This window comes from Gouania willdenowi, chromosome 15, assembly GCF_900634775.1.
Source record: "Gouania willdenowi chromosome 15, fGouWil2.1, whole genome shotgun sequence".
Classification (NCBI taxonomy): domain Eukaryota; kingdom Metazoa; phylum Chordata; class Actinopteri; order Blenniiformes; family Gobiesocidae; genus Gouania; species Gouania willdenowi.
The window spans coordinates 25,602,117-25,624,129 of record NC_041058.1 but is presented as its reverse complement, the minus strand read 5'-3'; the positions used below and the strand labels follow the sequence as shown (position 1 = coordinate 25,624,129).

General features: G+C 37.7%; 1 protein-coding gene across 2 annotated transcripts in view; it reads left to right on the top strand.

The window, feature by feature from the left end:
* The window catches only part of rmdn2 (regulator of microtubule dynamics 2), a 40,213-nt gene that overhangs the window by 3,444 nt on the left and 14,756 nt on the right, over positions 1-22,013 (top strand). For both annotated transcript variants that reach the window (XM_028468668.1, XM_028468667.1), the window contains exons 2-5: positions 1,213-1,670; positions 13,240-13,447; positions 13,530-13,632; positions 15,511-15,571. In XM_028468668.1, the coding sequence (XP_028324469.1) occupies positions 1,222-1,670; positions 13,240-13,447; positions 13,530-13,632; positions 15,511-15,571 (821 nt within the window). In that variant the 5' untranslated portion in view covers positions 1,213-1,221. The remainder of the gene's footprint in view (positions 1-1,212; positions 1,671-13,239; positions 13,448-13,529; positions 13,633-15,510; positions 15,572-22,013) is intronic.

The window sequence follows — 22,013 nt, the reverse complement described above, 5'->3', positions numbered from 1 at the left end:
TTATTTAGGTTATTTTTCAGGGTCTTGTGATTTATTTTTTTATTTATTTTATTCAATTGTAGAATGCTGTAGACATTATTTTGAAGGTTAAAAATTATGTAACCAACTGGTTAATAATAAATGGGTTAGTTTCTCTCATACAGTACCTACTGTTGCTGACTTTTGTTCTCTGTTTGAGTAACATCACTTGATCACGCCTTTTCTAACATTCCACACTACAAAATAAGTAATAAAAGTATGTATGATTTGTGCTCATATTGTATCGACATCGGTATCGGTCAATATCCAAGGCTGCAATGTCGGTATCGTATCGGAAGTGAAAAAGTTGTATCGAAACACCCCTAATGAATATGAGACAAAAGTTCAGAATCAGAATCAACTTCATTGGCCATGTATGTTATACACATGAGGAATTTGACTCGGTGAACTGTGCTCTCTCTGTTCCAGCTTTTATTTCATGGTATTTACATCTAAATGGGAGTGGTGGCCTAGTGGTTAAGGACGCTGGGCTTGTAATCGGAGGGTTCCCGGTTCAAGCCTCACCTGGGCCGTCACTGTGGGATGTTGAGCAAGTGCCTTAACCCCAAACTGCTCCCCAGGCGACGCAAAATGGCTGCCCACTGCTCCTCAGGGATGGGTTAAAAGCAGAGGACGAATTCCATTGATGTACAAACATTACATGGCCAATTAAAGGCGAAAGCCCCCCCGATTTTTAAATGTGTTAAACATCTCAGGACAGAGCATCTTTTGTTTGAACCCACTCACTTTTCAAGTGAGCAAAAGTAACAGGAACAGACTTTATTAAATTAATTAATGTATTAATTAATTCTGAACTTTTGTCTCATATTCATGTTTTGGAGGGGACTGTATATGGTACACAGGAAGCCTCTATCATAAGAATTTAAGGTGCTGTTGAGCTGTTGATTTTCCTCCTCAGTTTCTCCATTCCACTCTACTGCCTGCCTGCTAATACCTCTCAGCGAAGTCATTTAGACAATAGTTTAAACAATTCAATCAATACGTAAACTCTAAAAACAAATAAACTAGAGCATGTTTAATGAGAAAACCATTTAATTAAACAATTCTGTATAAATAGAAAAAAAAAGTTTAAAAGTGATTAAAATAAATGGTGAACGGAGTTCTATGTATTTAATTGTGTGTTGTATCATTCAAAGACTCTGAAATCAGTCTCTTTAATCTTTTTTGATGCAGGCCTTAAGGATGGCCCACTCATCCAGCAAGGTGCTGGTTCTTGGTGCGTTAACTGGGGTGGCTGGAATCAGCTTGGCTGTGGTGTGCTATCGAGGTTTCAAATCCAGGAGGAGAGCCTCATGTCCTGCCTTCAACTTAAACTGCACCAACGTAGAGGGTCCTGGCATGACGGTGGTGGACGGACTGGGGGGTTTGCAACATGGTCAGGCCGAGGTGCTGGATCGCCTTGAAGCTCTGATTCAGTGCGTGTCCGAACTGAAGGATGAGATGAAGGCACTGAAGAACGCTCTGCCAACGCTGACAGACCAAGTCCGAGTCGAGCTGGGGGGACGAGAAAAGACCCGTCGTGTCAGTACTCTGAGTAGGACCACGCCAACACGAAGGAAACGTTTGGCAGGCGCCGTCAGCGAGGGCAGGGCCGAGGCGCTGAGCTCAGAGGACGCTGAGAGCGAGGGAGGGTGAGTTTGTCTAATCACTGAATAGACACATGTTGTTTCCAACTCATCACATATTTTTGTTCCTGTCCAGACACACACTTGGTTAGCTTTTTCTTGATCCCAATGATGCACACAGAGATTGTAAATACTCAAAAAAAACTTTATACTTGCCTTCAGGCTTATAGTTTTCACACTACATGACACCCAATGTACACTCCTCCCCTGACAGACTTACATCAACTAATAATTGTGGTTTAACTTAAAAGACTACAGCTTGGATGGATAATTGTTCCACTGCTGATTTTTTTATTTTTCATTTTTCAATTTACAAACCTTTTTTGGTTTGTGGAAAAAGGGATTCAAATCTCAATGATCTATTTACCTAGGTAAATAACGGATACATATTTCCTGTGCTTCAATAATTCTAACCAAGGTGGAACAAAGTAATAGAAATAAAAACAACCCAGTTTATTTTTGTACTACAATTCAGCAACGGTTATCAGGTTTTTTTCAGGCACCATTCTATAGCATACTCAAATAAATATGCTACCCATTTTTTGGGGAAAATGCAGCAAATATTAAAAAAAAACAAAAGAAATTTCCCTCTGTAGCACACAGTTTATGACTCACATGGATGTTGTTTACTTGAGTTTGTGCTATATTTGGCGACTTTCTACATTTTTGAATAGGGACTGAGGGAACGATTCACTCAACTTCCGATACGATTCACGATACTGGGTTTAAGATATGATTCTCTCACGATTTATTTTACAAAATGAGACTGTAGACAAATGATGATATAATATAAAATATTTCTTTTTTTTTTGGGAAAATACTGTACTATTTTCCTTTTATTTTTCATTTCTCAAAAGAATCCCTTGATAAACTATTCAAAACAATGCAAAGCATTTTTGTAAACTAAAGGCAGGCAGCTACTATGGTGAGCAGAGTAAACCTATCAACACACAGTTACAGTATCTCTCAGCTGTTCGCTGTGACAGCAGCTGTTTTAACGAAGCTGGAAGCGGTGGAGGGGTGCTAGTTTTATTTACATTTCTATTTATTTTTAATTTTTAATGTGTACATTAATGAGTACAGACAACATAAGCCATGGGTTTTCTTCCAAAAGTATTCAAAATAAGTAAATTAAAAGCTAAATCTGTGGAGGCGGCCACTGTGGACTGAACTAAGGAAGAGAACATAGGAGGGGTCCCCAAGGCGGAGGCTCGTCCCTCCGAGCATAAAGGCAGGAAAATGGCTGCTAGCAGGAGATTTAAAGATTACTCAAAAATATGTGAATCAATCAAAGACACACTGGAGGTTTGTTTTTCAGGAGGGAATGACACACTAACATGATATATAGTTTGAAAAAGTGATTTTTACATGATACCCCCCTTTAAAATGTAACTCACCTGCTCACAGTCACTGGGAACTCATCAGATATGGATTATTAAAGGTTCGCCTTAGTTTGACCTCCAGTCGATATCGGTTTTGTAAAGGAAGCATCTCAAACTGTACAAAACTCATGTCACCAGAACTCACATGCCAGTGTTTTTCTGGTAAAAATGGGCATACAATGGGATGGCTGATTGAATATGTTTTAGGTATAAGATGTCATGAGTGTTCTAAAGAACGGCAGGGTGATAGATAACATGAATTTAATCAAAGTCTTCTTGATTATGCTCTATATATTACCGACATGATCTTTAAAGACAGCCTATTGCTTCACATTCTATATCTTTATTTATGCCCATTGTCCACCCCTGTAATGTTATCAAAACCTCTGTGATGTTTTCCACTAAGTTTGAGTGTGTTATACACTTGTCTTTTTAGACTTATGTTTTTGCATGAGTAGAAATTATTTAGGAACAGACAGGGTCGATGTTTGCTCCCCATTCCAGTCTGGCAAAATAATTTGCCTAAAATGCCTTGGTATGGGCGCAAGGTGGTTAGCACGTCCGCCTCACAGCAAGAACATCCTGGGTTCAAGTCTTGGGGTGGACACTTGGGTCCTTTCTGTGTGGAGTTTGCATGTTCTCCCTGTGGGTTTCCCCCGGGTACTCCGGCTTCCACTGTAGGGGTGGGATCCTCTGGGTACCTCACGATACGATACTCAATACAAAGCTCACGATATGACGATACTGCAATTACCGATATATTGGTCAGCAATCAATCTACGATAATCTATGACATAAAAGGGAAAATTAAATTGTTTTTACAATTTTTATTTTATACCCCTGAAAGAAAATAAATTGGAAAAGGTGTCCTATAAACAGTGACACTATTTTAGTGCAACATTTCTGTAAATAAGTGTCAACATACCAATGTAAACAAATAAGTATCTCCAATAGTGCTTTCTGTAAACAAAAAATAGGGTCTTTCTAACCAGTGACACCATTACAGTGCAATATTCCAGTAAACAATATATTGGTTCCTTCAACAAGACGTACCTGCACATTTTAGTGAAAAAGCAGAAATGTTTTTGGGAAAAAAAAAATTAAAAATTGATACTTAGCGGGACCATATCGATAATCGATCATGCGGAAAAATATCGTGATATATCGCCGTACCGAGATATTGTCACACTCCTAGTCCCAGGCACTTCTCAAAAATCACTTTTGCTAATAGTAGTGTCCACCCCCAACACACACACACGTGCACACACACACACACACACACACACACACACACACACAAAAGACATTTATTTATGTCCACCCCTGTAATGTTTACAAAACCTGTGATGGTTTTCCACTAAGTTCGAGTGTGTTAAACACTTTATTTGTGCTTGGGTAGAAATTATTGTTTTATTTAATATACTTCACTCCCCATTCCAGTCTGGAGAATTAATTTGCCTAAACTGCCTTGGTATGCTGAAGCCTTAACAGTTCTTTTCCTTGGAACTGAGGGAAAAACAATTCATAAATAACATAACCTTACATCAAAAGCTTCTCCATTTACCATTTTTGGATATGGCCATTTCATATAATTCTTTCAGAACTCTTTTGAACTGTTTTGTTGCTGTTGTTTTTTGTTTTTTTTTTTAAACTTAATGCCAGCACAAATTGGATGATTTATATTTTCCTCCAAATGCTCAATTTTTGTTTAATTCCACTAACAGTGGAGCATGCGGTAATCAGTTAATTTAAACTATTATTTGGAGGAATGTCTTTCATCGTTTCACAATATCATTTGAGACAAATTTTGTAAGCTAAAAAGCAGGAGGCCTAGTTTTAACAAAGATCTAGTAAAATGTAAACAAGGAGATGACATATTACCACTGCACACTGTGAGATTTACTATGGCCCTGATCAGTCCACGCAATTATGGAGGATAATTGACAGTCACTGACCTTTTCCTATTTGAATATGAAATTATATTGAGTCATTCTTCAAGTCTTCAACCTGAATGACTTTATACTATTGTTATGAATGCTAAGAAGTACTTGTGCTTGCACATTTAATGGCAATTGTGCCCTTCCTCTTTACCACAATAATTAGTTCACCTGTTTGAACCTCTCAGTTTTATCTGTGACAGGTTGTATATTTTGCCTCAGGTGATGCAGAGTCATAAAGACTAATAAAGAAACTGGTCTTTTACCTTCTTGAACTCATGCCAACCTAAGGTTTGTGTTCCTCTTTACTGAGCTACTAGTTTAAACCTCAAATCTAACCTGGGCCACTGTGGGATGTTGAGCAAGTCGTCTCACCCTAACTGCTTGTAATGTACGTCACTTTTGGATCTAATCAATTAAACTGTAATCCTGTTATGAAGTAAACAAACTGGATGAAATAGGTTACGATGATAATCCATGACAATTTTTATTGTAAAGTTTTATCTGGATTTCATTTGATTCAATTTCACTTTTCAGCGTTCAAACGCTGCGAAATATTTCAAATCATGACAAAACCTGAGAGAACACATGGCAAAAGATGCTTTAGCACAAATCTCTTCCTTTTCGGATCTTGAAAGCAGTTGTGCCTGTTGGTCGATTGCTTAACCTGTCTTAACTTCAGCTGCATATTTGACAGAAGCAAGCCACACAAAGCGTGAACAAGATGCCATAACAACAACGCAGGGTGCAGCCGCATCCAAAACACTCAGGGTTTAAAGTGTGTGGCGATCCTTAGATCAGAGCCCTTTAATATGCTTCCAATGAAATTTCTATAGCAAATACCAAGCCCAGTACGCAGACTAAACATGGTGCACACCCACAATAGTTATTCTTCTTTGTGTTCACTGTTTCTTCTAAGAATCCCATGGGTCATGTTGGGGTGTGGGAGATGTTGTTATTAATGACACTGATCTTTAATACAATGCTAAATGTATAAAATATAATCCTTCTAGAATATTACACATGTAAAACAAGTGTTAACAGGTTAAAACTGATAAGAAGGAACCCTTGTTTTTCTGTTGTGGCTCATCATTTTCTTGTGGGGGTACTTATCGTTTTACATGATCATTAGCTTGGTATTGTTATGGGTAATCTACATTACTTGGAATGGGTATAAGTCAGTTCGTAGGTATTAACACTGGAGTCAGATGAGTCTTCTTTTATGATTTCAGCTCACGTTGCCTCTACTTAACCCTCCTGATTTGCTTGGGGGTGCAGACAGAGACGTACGGCTGCCCTCTTCCAGCTGTGATCCTCTGGATTTGAGTGATGGTTCTCTGTGGCATCAAATGCTCCTAATTACAGTTTGGGGTTATTATGCTCTAAAAGAAATAACACACCCGTATGATTAAAGAGCCTACCCCGCCACTCCTATGTTCGTGTGAGCGAAAGGTGTGGAGGTGAAGTGGAAATGATGCTGTGAGGAAATTCCAGCCCCTTAGGGAGTGTGTAAGTGTTCCCTCAGAGGAGCCGGTAAACATCTCTAATCCTCACATCCTTTTTAAAGGGCTCTCCATGTCTGTTCCACTAGCTTAGTGTCATAAGATCCCCAGATAATTTACCTCTTGGTTAGGGCTTCTAGAAGTTTGTTCAAATCCAAAGCTTTATATTCGAGACAATATTATTAGAATTTAGTGCTAGCCTCGTTGTTAAGGAAGTTGGCTTGTTCAGAAGAGGTCAGAGTACATTAATCCAGTTTGAAAGTCTTTACTCTGGTTCCCAGAAAAGACTGTGTGAATAGGTTTGGTCCAGAATCCATCAGTGAGATGCTAGTCAGGTATGAACCTAGCAGGTCTCTCAGATCTATGGACACAGGTCAGATAGTTGAACCCAGAGTTCACAGCAAACATGCTGACGCTGCTTTTAGTTGTTATGCTGCAAAGAAGTAGAACAAACTGCAGCAGAGCTGAAGTCAGCATCCAATGTGAACATCTTTAACTCCAAGGTTTTTTTCTCTACTGCATATGACTGAGAGGGAGATTTTTAATCATATTATTGTTGATTTATTGTTTTTACTGCTGATTTTAATGTTCTTATTGATTTTTAATAGGGATGTCCCGATACACCTTTTTCTCTTCCAATACAATACCGATATTACAGCCTTGAGTATTGGCCAATACCAATATCGATGCGATACGATATCAGCACAAATCATCCATACTTTTATTACTTATTTTGTAGTCTGGAATGTTAGAAAAGGCTTGAGATTAGTCAAACAGAGAGCAATAGTCAAAGATTCTAGTTCACTTCAGTTATTTTTTACAAAAACAGACCAATATCCAATATCAATATTGGATTGGGACACCCATAATTTTGAAATTGTTAAATGTTTTCTGTTGCACTTTTTAATCATGTATGTGTATGAAATGCGCTATACAAATACATTTTCCTACATTCCTTGTAAGCAGAGGGTCATCAGTTTGTGTCCAATGTGGGCCATTACTGTGGAACCTTGAGCAAGTCCCTTAACCCAAACTCTAAACCTTTAACTGCTACACCGTGACTGCCCACTGCTCCTCAGGGATTGGTTAAAATCAGATAAGACATTTTGTGTATGTACCTGTACATATTTGACATTTAAGTTGATATTATTATTATTATTATTATTATTATTATTATTATTATTATTATTTGCAGCTGGTGTAAACATCATTGGGTATTTGGCTGTTTTAGCAAATCGTGTTTTGAAGTTGTACAGTGTGGGCCTAATGTGACTCCATCATCAGTATATGGGAAACTCGAAATTCTTTTGAATTACAAATTATTTTGTTCAGGCCTTAAGTGTGAATCTAGATTCCCAGGAGGGGGCAGCATCTAAGTATAAACAAGGACTTTAAAAAGTCAAACAACCAGCTCTGCTGCCCAACATTAGAGATATCCAACAAAACACTGTTTTATTGGTGATTGCTTTGAAAATAATTAACTTTATCTTGTAGCATCAAATATTTAGTACTTTTATACATGTTTTGCCTGTTTGTCACGGAATCTCGTGTGCAGCCAATCTTGGCAAAGCAGTCTACCTGTTCTCAGTGTGTAGTTCTGCATATTACTGCTACAGATGTCAGCAAACAACTGAACAATTAGTGTGACGTGTGACATATTGTCAGAGTTATGCATTGGGACGTGTCAATCAAAACGGAGTATGTCAACAGTTTCAGCTGTTTACTCACTCTTCATGTGTCACGATGACTTCCTCAAAACTACCTCTCAGCAGGTAAAGAGACACATCAATCACACTGTCGACTCGCCAAGCTGTCAGAAGCCTCATTTCCAAGTATCTTGTAGGAACTTGTATTTCCCACTGAGTTCCCACTGAGCTTATTCACATCGCAATGCTGTAGCTCAAGGACATTGCAGCTTCTTTTTATTTCCCTTTTCACAAAAAAACAGCACTTGTGACATTGGATAGTTGTTGATTTAAGCAAGATGTTTTGTTTTGCGACGGGCAAGCCTGATCAACTCAGAGAAATGTTTAAAAAGAGAGAAAGGAACTCATTGTCTGCTTTGTGATTAAAAGATTTAGTCTGACTTTGCTGTGACGTCTTCAATGTGTTCCTCTGCAGCTGTATTAATTCAGAGGTTTACATATATCTCCTAAAATTAATTGCTCTATTAAAGCTCTTTCGAACAAATACTTTAATTGACTGTAGTTTTGAAATGGATAATGTATATCTTTTAAGAGCACTCATTCAGCCCCCACAGCTTCAACTTCTGAACTTTGCTAAAGAAAGTCACTTCATGTTTTCTTCTTGTATTTAGCTCATACCTGTCAAGTTTTACATTTGAAAATAAGGGAAATTTTCTTGCACCCACTACCAGCCGTCCGACCCGCCCAACCAAGCTCCCGCATCCCTCATATTTTAAGACGGGTGTACAAGATATCTAAAATACCCACTTGTCAACCACATACTAAATACAATTAAGTGATTAGAATCTGGTAGGTCGACCTTTATTAACATTGAAATGCTGTGAACATTCCTACTTGGGCTGGGCAATATGGACCAAAACTCATATCTAATATATTTTCTCAAAATGGTGATATATGATATAAATCTAGATAATTTTATCAAATAAAGTCTGACCAGAAAGACAATTCTGGGGTTAAATTTGCTGATGCAAAATGCTACACAGGGACATTTATTAACAAACTGCTGCACAATATGTGCATTCAGAAATCCATCTAACTGAGCTTTACATGTTGATATGAGAAGTAAAAGCAGCGACTCCTAAAACTAGTATTTTGATATATAAGCTTTAAAATAAGCTGTATATACAGTATATATATACTGTATATATATATGTATATATATATATATATATATATATATATATATATATATATATATATAGATAGATATATGAAATATTCTAGTTTTCTATATCGCCAAAATAGAAAACTCGATACATGTTGAATCTCAATATATTGCACAGCCCTAATTCCTAAGTTATAAAACAGCCTAAATAAAAACATAAATGTGTATATGAAGCACATGTGTTTATTTAATGTACTTACTGTTTATATACAAGTCAACACGTTGCATATTTACTGTTAATTTCACATTGTCTTTAAGTTAGACATTCATATTTTATTTTCATTATGTTTTTTATTTTAATTTCTCATGCTCACTCGTGGTTCTCTGGTATTCACTAATGACTTATTAGACACATTTGTTGCAGTCTTTACATTCTTTAACACTTTATAAAGCAGTTTACATTTGTGGAGCTTGTGATTGGCTGGTTTTTCATGGTGACTTACGTCGTTCCTTCCGCTGTGGTAGACGTTGAAATGTCAGTTATTAATCTAACAGAACGTGTAACTGTGTCCCATCCTACAGCTCTTTAGGAAGATAAACTCTCTGTTACATTTCACAACGTATTTACACGAGTTCTCATCAGGGCGATGCCTTCCGTCTTCAGGTCAGGGTCTCCTAAAGACCCCTAAAACTAAATTTAAGACCAGAGGAAACCTGGCGTTCCAGGCTGTAGCTCCCAGACTCTGGAATAACCTGCACCAGTCTCTCAGGGAGCTCAACTGTGTGGACACTATTAAAAAACTGCTGAAGACTACACTTTACAGAAAAGCTTTTAGTTAACTGGATTTTAATTTTTATTTGTCCTTTAATGTTGCTGTTCTTGTGATGTTTATGCACTCTTGTTTTATTATTCTGTTGTGTTACACTTGTACTTTTCCCACAACTCTGTACAGCACTTTGTGATTTTATCTGCAAAAAGTGCTTTATAAATAAACTACTTACTTACTTACTTTGTTTTCATCTCTCTCTCTCCTGAGTTGTTTCCGGGTTTGTTGCCGCTGTCAGCACTAATCTTGCGAGAGCTGCCACCCTGGCCATTTCAGGTGGCAGTTCTCGCGAGGCTAGTGATGCCGTTCAGTTAAGTAAGGCATCTTTTAATTATTATGACATTAAAATACGGGATATTTACAGGAAAATAATAATACGGGAAGATGGCGGGAAAGAGGGGTAAAATACGGGAGTTTCCCGGCCAAAACGGGATACTTGACAGGTATGATTTAGCTCATAATGCTAAATCTGGTTTTCTAATAAAGTGATTAATGGAGTTTTAATGTGATCCACTAATTAAATCAATGCAATTTCAATGTAAAATGTACTGAGAAACAAATATAGATACCAACTAGTGACCACTTGTGTTTAGTGAAAATGTTAACCACTGTCATGTATTTCAATGTACTATGTTATTGTTGACTCTGAAAATTTTAGATTTTCAGATACATGTTTGTTTTTTTAACCTTTGTACATGATAGTTTACTCTTTAAGCAAATCTATAAAAATCAGTCAAGGCAATACTGTTTTTAAAAAAGGAAGATAATTAGGGGGCAAAGCAAACCCTAAGACTTGTAATGAAGTGCACACCTGCTTCACAAGGTCACAAAACCCTATGAATAATATCATTATACAAAGATGAGTTTTTTTACCTTTATTTAACCAGATTGTAATGCATAATAGAATACACCTTTATTGATCCCCAGAGGGGAAATCCACTTTTGCAGCAATGCAATAAAAGAGCAGATAGTAGAAATATATATTAACCTTAGATAATAGTGCAAAATGTACAACTCTATAATATATAATACTGTATATATTAATATAATGCAAATAATACAGTATTATTTAAATGCAAACTGTTTTAGAGGTTGATTCTATGCATATATTCTGTTAGTTAATCAGTTTTTTTTTGTTATTATTATTATTTTTTTTTTGCAAAGCATTACAAAGTGAACAACCAGGATAAATTATTGACATTAGTAATGCCATCTTTTTTCAAATGACAGCTTGGGTATTTTTGCCCTGGGTAATGAGTAAGCCATTGATGCTAAAATATGTTGGTGCTGCCTTTTGGTGACGGAAAGATTTAATATAAATACCTCAACCCTCTCCAGCATTGTTGGCTTTCATTGGTCTCATTTGCAGACACTGAATAAACTGGTCTACATGTCCTGGAGCTCGATAATGTTGGGATGGTAACTAGGGTTTGTTTTGAAGTGGGTCACTGTGGTGACTGTTAGCCTATTGCTTAACTCTATGGAGAAATCCCTTCATGGCCCCCTTGGGATGTACATGCTGAATAATGCTCTCCTTCGGCAAACACACAGCCTATTGAAGTAGAAATGTTCAGATTTGCATTTGTAGTCATAACTTTTGTGTAAAAAAATAGGTGAAGTAGGAAGGTGGCTGAGTCATTGCACAACGTGATTTATTTTAGGTTAACAAATTGTTGTATCTTGATGTTATTTGTCATTAATCATTAATTGCCTCTTTAAAAAAAATAACTATTTATTTCAATAGTTTTTTTTTTTAAAGCTATAGGGAGCCATTGCAAAAGAGTCAAAGAGCCACATGAGGCTCCAGAGCTGCAGGTTGCAGACCCCTGCTCTGGGAAAACCACAGCTGAACATCTACCCCCATCTCTCTCCAATCACCCGCCAGCCTCACGTCCGCTCGTCCCCCAAGCACTCTGTTGCTTCGCGTGCCCGGACACCTGTCCTCAGTGTGTGTTTGTCCCAGTGTCCGTGAACGCAGCACGGACTCCCAGTGTTGGTGACGCAGCATCTGTGTGTGTTTGGGGACATGGCGGCGCGTGTAGTGTCCATGTCGGACCCTGATTCACAGGAGGAAGACTCAACAGGACGAGGAAGTTTCCTCCTTTTGGATTTTCACACGCACTCGCACAGATGCGACCAGATTAAATTCTCACTCGCACACACTGAAAAAATAGTCACATATGCGACTAATTTGGTCGTAGTCTTGAGCCATGCTATATGGTCAGGGTTAAAAGTGTGTGCTAAGAGGTGGAGTTAGCAACTTGCCTCTGGCACGGCGCACCTTTTGGGTCTGCAGTGTTTTTGTCTGTGGCTCGTACCAACACATCCCTTCAGAACCATGGCTTGCAGCCCAACTACTCTCTCATAGCTGAACATAGGCTTCTAACCACCAGTGACGCACATGGAGCTTCTGCCAACAATTAATAGAAGCTTTTCATGTTTTCACCTTTGTCTTGTATGTTTACCTCCTCTGTAACTATAGCTTGTTTTTCTGCCCCAAATGTCTGAAGTGTTAGCCCACGTTGTCTGTGCACGCTCGCAGTTATTTAAAAAGGCAGCATTAAATCTCTGATGCAAGCGTTGCACGCCTCACCTCACTAAACACTTCTGCCTGTGTATGAAAAGAAAGCCTCAAGGTATCCACGTTTACACATCAGGAGTTTCTGAACAACTAGCATTTAGAAACAATTACAGTAGGTGATCTAGTTATGTAAGCAGACTGAGTGCATTAATGTGTAAACAGGGAGTGAAAATTGATCCTATATAATCAACACTTGGCAAAAAGCTGCTTGTAAAAATTGTTATCATAAGTGGATTCTGATTGATCTGCAAAAGTCCTCACCTCAGGTGTACCACCTCACGAGCAGGCGGTTTTTTTTTCACTTGTGAGTAAGATATTATAGATCTTTGAATTAAGTGAATTTCCAGTAGAAAACGATCAACATTTAGGTGGTTTGATGGAGCTTCTTGAGCTCATTTTGCACTGTTTGCTGAGAGCCTAATAGCCTGCCCAGCTGATTCTGAACATCAGTGAACCTTTTGTCACTTACGTTGGTTCTGTTTAATAGCACACGCTGACAGCAAAATGAAGCTCTTCCCATTTCTGATGCTTTTAGGTACATAACTGCGCTGACAGACTCGGATGAAGAAGATGATGAAGAAAAAGAAGATGAAGAAGAAGAAGAACAAAGCGAGGAAGAACTAAAGGATGGAGAAGAGCCTGCGGACATGTTAGCCCTCATTGACAGGATCGACTGTTTACATAAAGGCAGTGAGTCAGACAAAAGAGAAAGTCTCAGCATGCTGTTGGAGCAAAAAGAAAAGGTGTGTTCACTTTTAGCAAATACACATTTGTGTTTTCAATGCTCAAACCAAACAGTCATTTAACACTGAATTATTTTTCTAGTTTGGACAGAAATCACCTTTTCTGTGGCGGCTAATTCGAGCGTATTGTGATGTTCATGACATCAGCTCCACAATGGAGGACAAGAAGACACTTGCGGAAGCTGGTAATTTAACAACCATCTCTTTTTTTATTTGATTGTGTCATTAACCACAAAGGTACCACTAATGTGGCCACATTTAGCTACTAGTCCGTATAAGATAACACTCCTTCATTGAGGAAACAGATCTGCTGAGTTTATTTTAAGCTTTTAAAACATAGCTCAGGTAAAATTATTATTTGAACACTGTAACTTGAGTAACTTGGTGCTTTGTATATATCCCCATTCAGTCGTCTCTTTTTTGACCTGTCATTTTGTTTTGATTCCTTAAGAAGTAGAGCGATCATAAAAACATAACATCATCTACCTGATGACCAAATACAGTCTATAAAAATTTGACCTGGCAACGTAGGCTAACGCAACTCTTTCAGGACCTTTTATTTAAAAAAAAATTATTTAATCAAGAGCCAGACAGACATTTTTGAGGGGTATCTATAAGAGTTACCAGTGATCTTCCGTGTTGTACTATGCGGTGGTATGGCAAGCCCTGTTATTTAATAGCTAGTCCAGATATGTAATCTTGATGGCCGCACTTTAAATTCTTACTAGTCAAAATGAACGTTTCGGATATCTACAATGACATTCTTCCTATCCACAATTGTAATTGTAATGTGTTGTCACCAGTGACGTGTCGTGACCACTAGGGTTGGGTAGGCACGTTGCAAATCGAGACCACCAATGACAATTTCATATGTTTCTGCTGGCAAGTGTTAATTCAATTCAAATCAATTTTATTTGTATAAAGCAATTTCCAACAAAGTCATCTCAAGGCGCTTATCAAAATATAAAATTCATAATAAGAAAGAAAAAACCCAACAAGATCCACATGAACAAGCATTTAGCCATCTAACAAAATCAATATCATAAACACCATTAAAGAAACATAAACAATTATTTAATATAGCCTCCATACTCTCCCAACAAGATATATCTCATGACACGGCAGCACATCTGTTGTTTGTGTTGGAAACACAGAAACACGGAGAAAAAGGCAACAACAACAACTCCGAACAGCCTCAGTGAGACACATCCATAAAGCCAATCCTTTCTTTTGTACCATTCACTGTGGAAAGTATGAAACATTTTCTGATTTTACCTTTGCTGAAGGTCTGGTAACTCCGGTGTTGGTCTCCCATCTTTTAAAAAGCTGTTGTTTTTCCTCAAAAGAAAGTTTTTCTATCATCTCTGGCACTGTCATCCTGACTGTAGCGTTATCCCGCCCACTAGCTAGAGAACGTAGCGGCAGCGGTCACATGGCATCAATTCCCTAATGTACTGTGAACTTACGTATAGCATTTAGCATAGCACAGTTATGTCCAAAGGCAGCTCTCTACGCTGCCTTTGGACGTAAATGGTTGTCATCTTGGGGACCTGACTGCGCATGCGCAAACACGTAAAAACACACACACAATTATGTTGTTGATATTTATAATGTTAATACCATATTGTAAAATATAGCTAGTAAATGTTAAAAGGACTTGCCATAGCGGTAGTACTATTTTGACTAATAGACTGTTTTGTGATTTTGCTGATGTTCAGATTGGATTTTCTGTCCACATCAGTTTTCCTCTAATCAGAGCTGCAGAAACACACGTGTCATAGCATCTGACGGTGTTACTGTTAGTGATGCAGACAGTTAAAACAACAATCCTTCATATTCTGCATTCATGATTTAGATATTATTAAAGCAGATGATGGAAAAAACTTTGATGGTTCTTGATTAACGGTATATCACGTTTTGTTTTCACAGTCAACCTTGCCCTTGACTCTGCTAATCCATTCCATTTCCTTCTTTCATCTTCACAAAAGTGTTCTAGGTGAATCTTGTGTTTGATTTGTGTTCCAGTTGAAAATCATTGAGATGATTTTTTCTTCCACTCTTAGGAAAAACAGTGGGTGAAGTGGCAGTCAGCGTGAATCCTACATGTGCTGAAAGTCATCAGTGGTAGGTGTAAGGTGTTTCCTTACTCTCCGATTTCATAATTAGAATCCATATTGTTTTGTTATATAAACAAATAATAGGATTATCCAAAAATTCGACTTCATCGTAAGCGACTTTGTTCAAAGTTAGTGAGCAGTTTAGTTCCAAATTCAGCCTTTGAGACTGAATGAAACTGGGGACTTTCCTCAAATGAGCAGGGCTGCAGGACTGGGATGTTGAGTGACAGCTTAGCCTGTGAAGCACCTGTTTTTCGATATTAAAATGAATTCACATTTTTTTCCCTTTGGAATACATTTTTATATTTTATCAAATAGCTCAAACCAAAGCAAGCAAAATCTCTGAAATCAGATGGCAGGCCATTGTACTGTTAAGTTTAAAGGAGATGTATACAAAGACATTGGACCATTGGAGCTCTTGATACTTAGTAATCCAATTCATAGTAAGGGTGACCACATTTCTGTGGGTGTAAGACTCCTTGGATCTGTGTATCCTGCTATCATTTCAAACACATTTTCTGAAAGTGAGATCTGGGTTTGTTATGGGCGTTACTCTTACTTCAAGGGCTGCTGCTTCTTAATGGTTAAGGTGGTTGCTGATAACAATGTCTGTATGTTTGGGACCAATCAGACACATTTTTGTTGTAGCTGAGCTGTGTTAACACGTTTGTTTTGATTTCTTTTATATTTCTCTTTAGAGGAATAGACCACCTAATACTGGTTGATAGCCCTTACACAGGGTTTTCCTACTATTCTTTTTCTTTTGAAAATATACGAACAATATGACCAAGCAATGTACAGTTTATAAAATGAAAGAGTAAAGTTAAGCTTGGTATATGAGATACTTGCATTCTGCCTAGAAACCTCCTTTAGCTACAGCTCTCCTCCCTCCCACACCCACCTGAGAGCATCTAACTTAGTTCTAGGAATGTAAGCAAGGGTCATTATAACTCGGCCATGACTGAGGGCACATGACACCAGTTTTGACATCTTGTGTTTTTAACAGATTATTCTACGAAAAAGCAACAGTAAAATGCAAAATGTAACTTTGAGATAGCACTGTTTAGAGATGTGTTTTTGCATTCAGCATCTATATGACATTTGGTGTCATGTGCACTTTAAATAGCAAAAATCATCACTTCTAGGGGTGGGAACCTCTGGGTACCTCATGATACAATGCGATACGCTATACAAAGCTCACGAGAACGATTATCTCACGACATGACGATACTGTGGTTATTGATATATTGGTCAGAAATCAATCTACGACAATCTATGACATAACAAGAAAAAAAAGATTCAGTGAAATACTACAATTTTTATTTTATATCTCTGAAAGACAATAAATTGAAAAAATGTCCTATAAACAGTGACACTATTTTAGTGCAACATTTCTGTAAATAAGTGTCAACATACCAATGTAAACAAATAAGCATCTCCAATAGTGCTTTTTGTAAACAAAAAAAAAGGTTTTTCTTACCAGTGACACCATTATAGTGCAATATTCCAGTAAACAATATATTGGTTCCTTCAACAAACAGTGACAAAATTTCTGTGAAGACCTACCTGCACATTTTAGTGAAAAAGCAGAAAAGGTTTTGGGAAAAAAAAAAAAAATCGAGAAAAAAAATTGATACTTAGCGGGAGCATATCGATAATCGATCGTGCGGAAAAATATTGCAATGTATCGCTGTATCCAGATATTGTCACACTCCTAATCACTTCCTCTCTTTTACAGTAGCTGTGCCTTTGTGTTGGTGGCCATGAACAGGTTTACAGCTTTACTATATGTAAATAAGTGCTTGTGATTTCCTGGTCATTGTTGTTGCCCTTGTGTCTCAGAATCGATCAGCTGTTTCGGTGTCAAAGTTTCAGTACATTTTTAAATGGTGCTCAAAATTGTAGCCTAGAGTTATGGGGAATTTCATACTCATGGAAATCGAGGAGAGCCTTCACTCTGCTCCCGTGCCACCCTGCTTGCTGGATGACTCAGTAGAAAATCCCCTTTGCATTTAATTAATTGTACAGTGGGCTTGATGGCAAAAGGAAACCTGTGTACTTGAGGTCACAATTGCATTCTTCATCTGAAGCACTGCTCATGTCAAAACTTGACTGCCAATACAAGGAATCCACTGCTGCAGTGTAGAGATGAAGATTTCTCCAGATGTGGCAGTTGGAAAAGAAAATAGGCTCCATTCAGCTTCTTTGAAATAAGCATACCATTCCTTTGTTGTAAACTAATTAATTTCTATACATCAAGTATGAACTTGGTCCCTTTAATTAGAAGTATATGTTACTGTCAGTTACATACCATGATTTGGAATAATGTGTAATTGAGATCATGTGCTTACTTGGCGCAATCACACATTTGAAGGTTTCTCTAGGAAAACCTTTTGCTGCAGCCAGGAGCAGCTTTGGCTCAGTTTGTTAGGCAATAATTACACATACCGCTGCAGCCAATATGTCGAGTGAAATATAAGGCTGTGTGTGTTTAGCTAATTAAAAGCTCCAGCTTTAAAAAGCTTAACACTTAATCCCCACAGCCCGTAATAGTGTTTGTATGGTTTTTAAACCAAGCAGAAACAAGGTTGAACAGACGGAGCAAAGTAGGCAAAGCCACACTTTGAGTAAGAATCAGACTGGAATCTGGTGCCAGGCAGCATTTCAGGAAAGTTAATGTCTGAGGTATTTGTTTACTTACTGTTATAATCCCGTGAGAAAACTTGTCACCTGCTTTCCTGAATGTCCTTTCAGCTTGTCACAGTTTGGCAGATGTTTAGACGTGCTGCCAGTTAGTTCCTGCTCAGCCACTGAAACCTCTGACTGAAACTGTTTTACATTGTGTGAGAGAATGAAGAACTTTTAAAAAAATTTCAATGCCACAAATGCAGATTTCACGCTTCAAAGAAATCTGCCTAAATGGGTGGATTCCACTATAATGTTAGGTTTACACATAATCTCAATTCTCAGATTTTCTCATTAAATCAATGCAGATGAAAATGTGTGAATGTTAGAAATGAATTGCTTTAGCGTGCTTAAAGTTTGTGTTGGTTTCATTTTTCAAAGATCAAAGTCAAGAAGTCTCATTTACTGAGTGACAGCTTACAGGTTGGGTGAGGATGTTGAGGCTAAACGCACCTGCTCTGGTATCTGTCACATGCCGTGTGAGACTAGAAATAGCAGATCTGCCTACATTTATCAGTGGCAAAATGCGCTGAATGGATCGTACACTCTATGTTACGTGTTTGACTGAAGCAATCCTGATTGTGTTGGGTTAGTGTTTCAGCATGTGTAGTGACGTTTGTGCACGTTTTTTTCAGGTGCAAACCTTTAGTAAATTTGCACCTTTGAATCCTAGCTCCCTCTTTCTTCTTACATATTACACATGTTTGACACATCTGTGATTATTTTAAGCTATAAATCTCACATGCTAAAACACTCTCAAAAACAAACAGAAGGAGCCATGCTGTTTGCATCATTATGTGCAAGTGCTGCAAATCAGGTAAAGGCTTTTGTTTTGATTAGTGTTAGTTGTGCCCTGATGCAGCCCAGAGTGATAGATTTCGCCCTGTTTTCTTAAAACCCTGGTTTATATTGAAAAAGTTCAAATGCTTTTTATTGAAAACTGTTGATGTACAGCCACAGGCTTCCTGTGATCTGGGAACCTTACACAGTCAAACCCAAGCCCTGAGGTGATGAATGAATGTGATGTCCCTGCAACAGTCATTGCCTCCCAGAAGATTATGCATAGTTTCCCACTCCTGTCATGCAACACACCTGTATACTTTGCCCATGGAGAGGTGGGTGAGGAATCCTTTGAAGTTGGATCCTTTTGGAGGCGCTCATTTAAAGAGCACATTTCAGACAACTTCCACCTCTCTCATCCTTCAGAAATGCTCTAGTTCAAATGCAGCATTTCAATATCACTGACATTAATACCAATAATAATAATTCATTTTCAATTTTATTCTCATTAAATAATTGCATTTTTTTTTTTTTTTACTTTATTTGTTTGGATGCATTATACATGCGTTAGGTTTTGTATTAGTCGTACCACAACAACTCAAAACTTGGTTCTTATGGAACCAATCAGTTTACAGCTTTATGTTCCCGTGCCGACACAGGGCACCAAAACCTAAACTTTTGCATTGAGAGCCTTGAGTGTTGCTCTAATAATAATATAGTAAAGTACATACACTTTACTAGTGAAGCAAAAATGTGTCACTTCTACTATTAGTAAGCCTTATGTGCTAATACATTGATGGGAAAAAGCAAATTCCTGCTTTTCACTGCCTTTCAAAAATATTATAACCAATCAGGGTGCTGGACTTGGTTTTAATTCCTCCGACTTCATTTGCCTCAGATCTTCTAGTACTACTAGACAATTTTTTGGCTTTACTTGTATTACTAGTCGACTAAAAACTGTCTACAAGTACTAATCGTAAACAATTAAAAAAAAAAAAAAAAAATGTGTAAAGGATTTTGTGCATTAGTGCACAAGTAAACAAAAATACTCTAAATGACTTCAATAATAACACAAAACAACTATAAAAATACCATACACAAAATGACAGGAAAAAAAAAATTACACCAAATGACTTAAAAAAAAAAAAAAACACAAGCAACAATAATAAAATGACAAAAAAAAATACACAAATTTCTCTAAATCCCAAAACAGAAACTAAAATAAAAAAAAATGACTGAGAAATACTCAAAATGACTCCAGAAACACACAAAACAACTAAAATATACAAAATGACAAGAAAAATCCACAAATGATTCTTAAAAACACACAAAACAGGAACATTTAAATACAAAATGAGTGAAAAATCCACAAAAACTTATCTTTTCGGGAATAATGTTCAGATGGTCATTATTCTAAAGGCTGTCATAAATGTTGATAATGTGACCCTCGGATCAGACAATCAATAATGGCCCTTGCTGTGATTAAAGTGTCCCATGTCTGATTTAGGGTGACGTAGGTACTAAAATGTTATATTTCAAAAAAATGACTTGCCTTTTAAGGTTTTACTTCCTGTGTAAAATATGATGTAGAAATGTGTGTCACTATAAAATTGTAGAATCATAAATGTTTTCTCTGAGGATGTTTTTATTAATATATAATTGAAATTTGATTACCGAGTATTTTAAAGCTTCTGTCTTTTTTTTAATTTAAAGATGGATTGTGTTATTTGTGTAGTTTTGGTCTGTAAAAACGTATTGTGTTTTGATACCATTGGTACGTGCTACTGAGTGTGTGCCAAAGTGTAAATTTGGGTTGAAAGACTTCCTGCAGTGCAAGCATTGAGTTTCATGGGTGAGATTTCATGGCGGTGAGTTTAAAGCCTGTTTGTATAATCTCAGCAGGCTGACGGCAGTGAGATGTGATTGCAGTCCGGTGTCACCTGCTTTGTTTATAGGAGTGTTTTCAAGGATCCCGCTTTGTGAATTAAGCCCCACGTAAATCCCTGACTACAGCGCCTCGCCACTGGAACAAAGGCCTGTGGATTAAACTGGGAGACTGTGCCAGTGTCAGTCAGAGGGCAGCTCTGAGGGAGTGGAGAATGAGACACACTGACCTCCACAAAGACTACTTTTCAAACCCGGGCCTGGTTGATGGAAACAGCATTGTGCACTGTTCCCAGTCGCCATGGAAACAGTTGTTTGTGTGCCTAAATTTCAAGCTCATCGCGGTGGAAAGTCTTTGAAATCAATCGGCCGTTTCCATCTAGCTTTCAACACTTACCACCTGTTATATTATTAGTGTTCAAGATTTTATTATATTTTAAACAACAAATCTCTCTTTTATATTGCTTTGACTTTGTCTCTCAACTCTCATTTAATATCTCCCCTCTCTCGCCTTAAACTGTGGTGGAGAGATAATATTTCGACTCCCTGTAAAAAAAGAAAGAATAAAAAAAAGCGTGTTGCCCCGTGAGGCTCGACACACCTCTGAAATCGTTTTCCCTCTCTCTCTTCATTCACTGCCTTCTCTCCCCCCGCCTGTGTGTCTTTACAGATTCAGAACTGCCACAATAGATGTGTTACATAAAACCAGAAACAACACTTTATCTCCTGCTGGAGGTCAATTTGAAATGTTAGATGTTTATGTTGTAAATTATACTATATGGTAGTTACTTACAGACTCATAACTGCTGTTTGCTACCTTTGCTGAGCTGGACTTGTCCTATCCAGAGGTGAGGTAACGTTTGTTCTACAGCCCTCAATGGGCACTGATTACTCCCCCTCTCTGGTATGCTTCCCCAGGTGGTTTCCATCTCACCATAAAAAAACATGACAAAATGACACTGGTAATTGTGTTGACTAAAAGTTTTCGTTATAGTTTTCGACGACTATATTTTTTTATATAGTTGCAGTTGGTTTTGTCTCCCTTCTGCTTTAGATGGTGACGATGCTGGCGTCCTTCCATTGTTGTGGAAGGAGGCCGG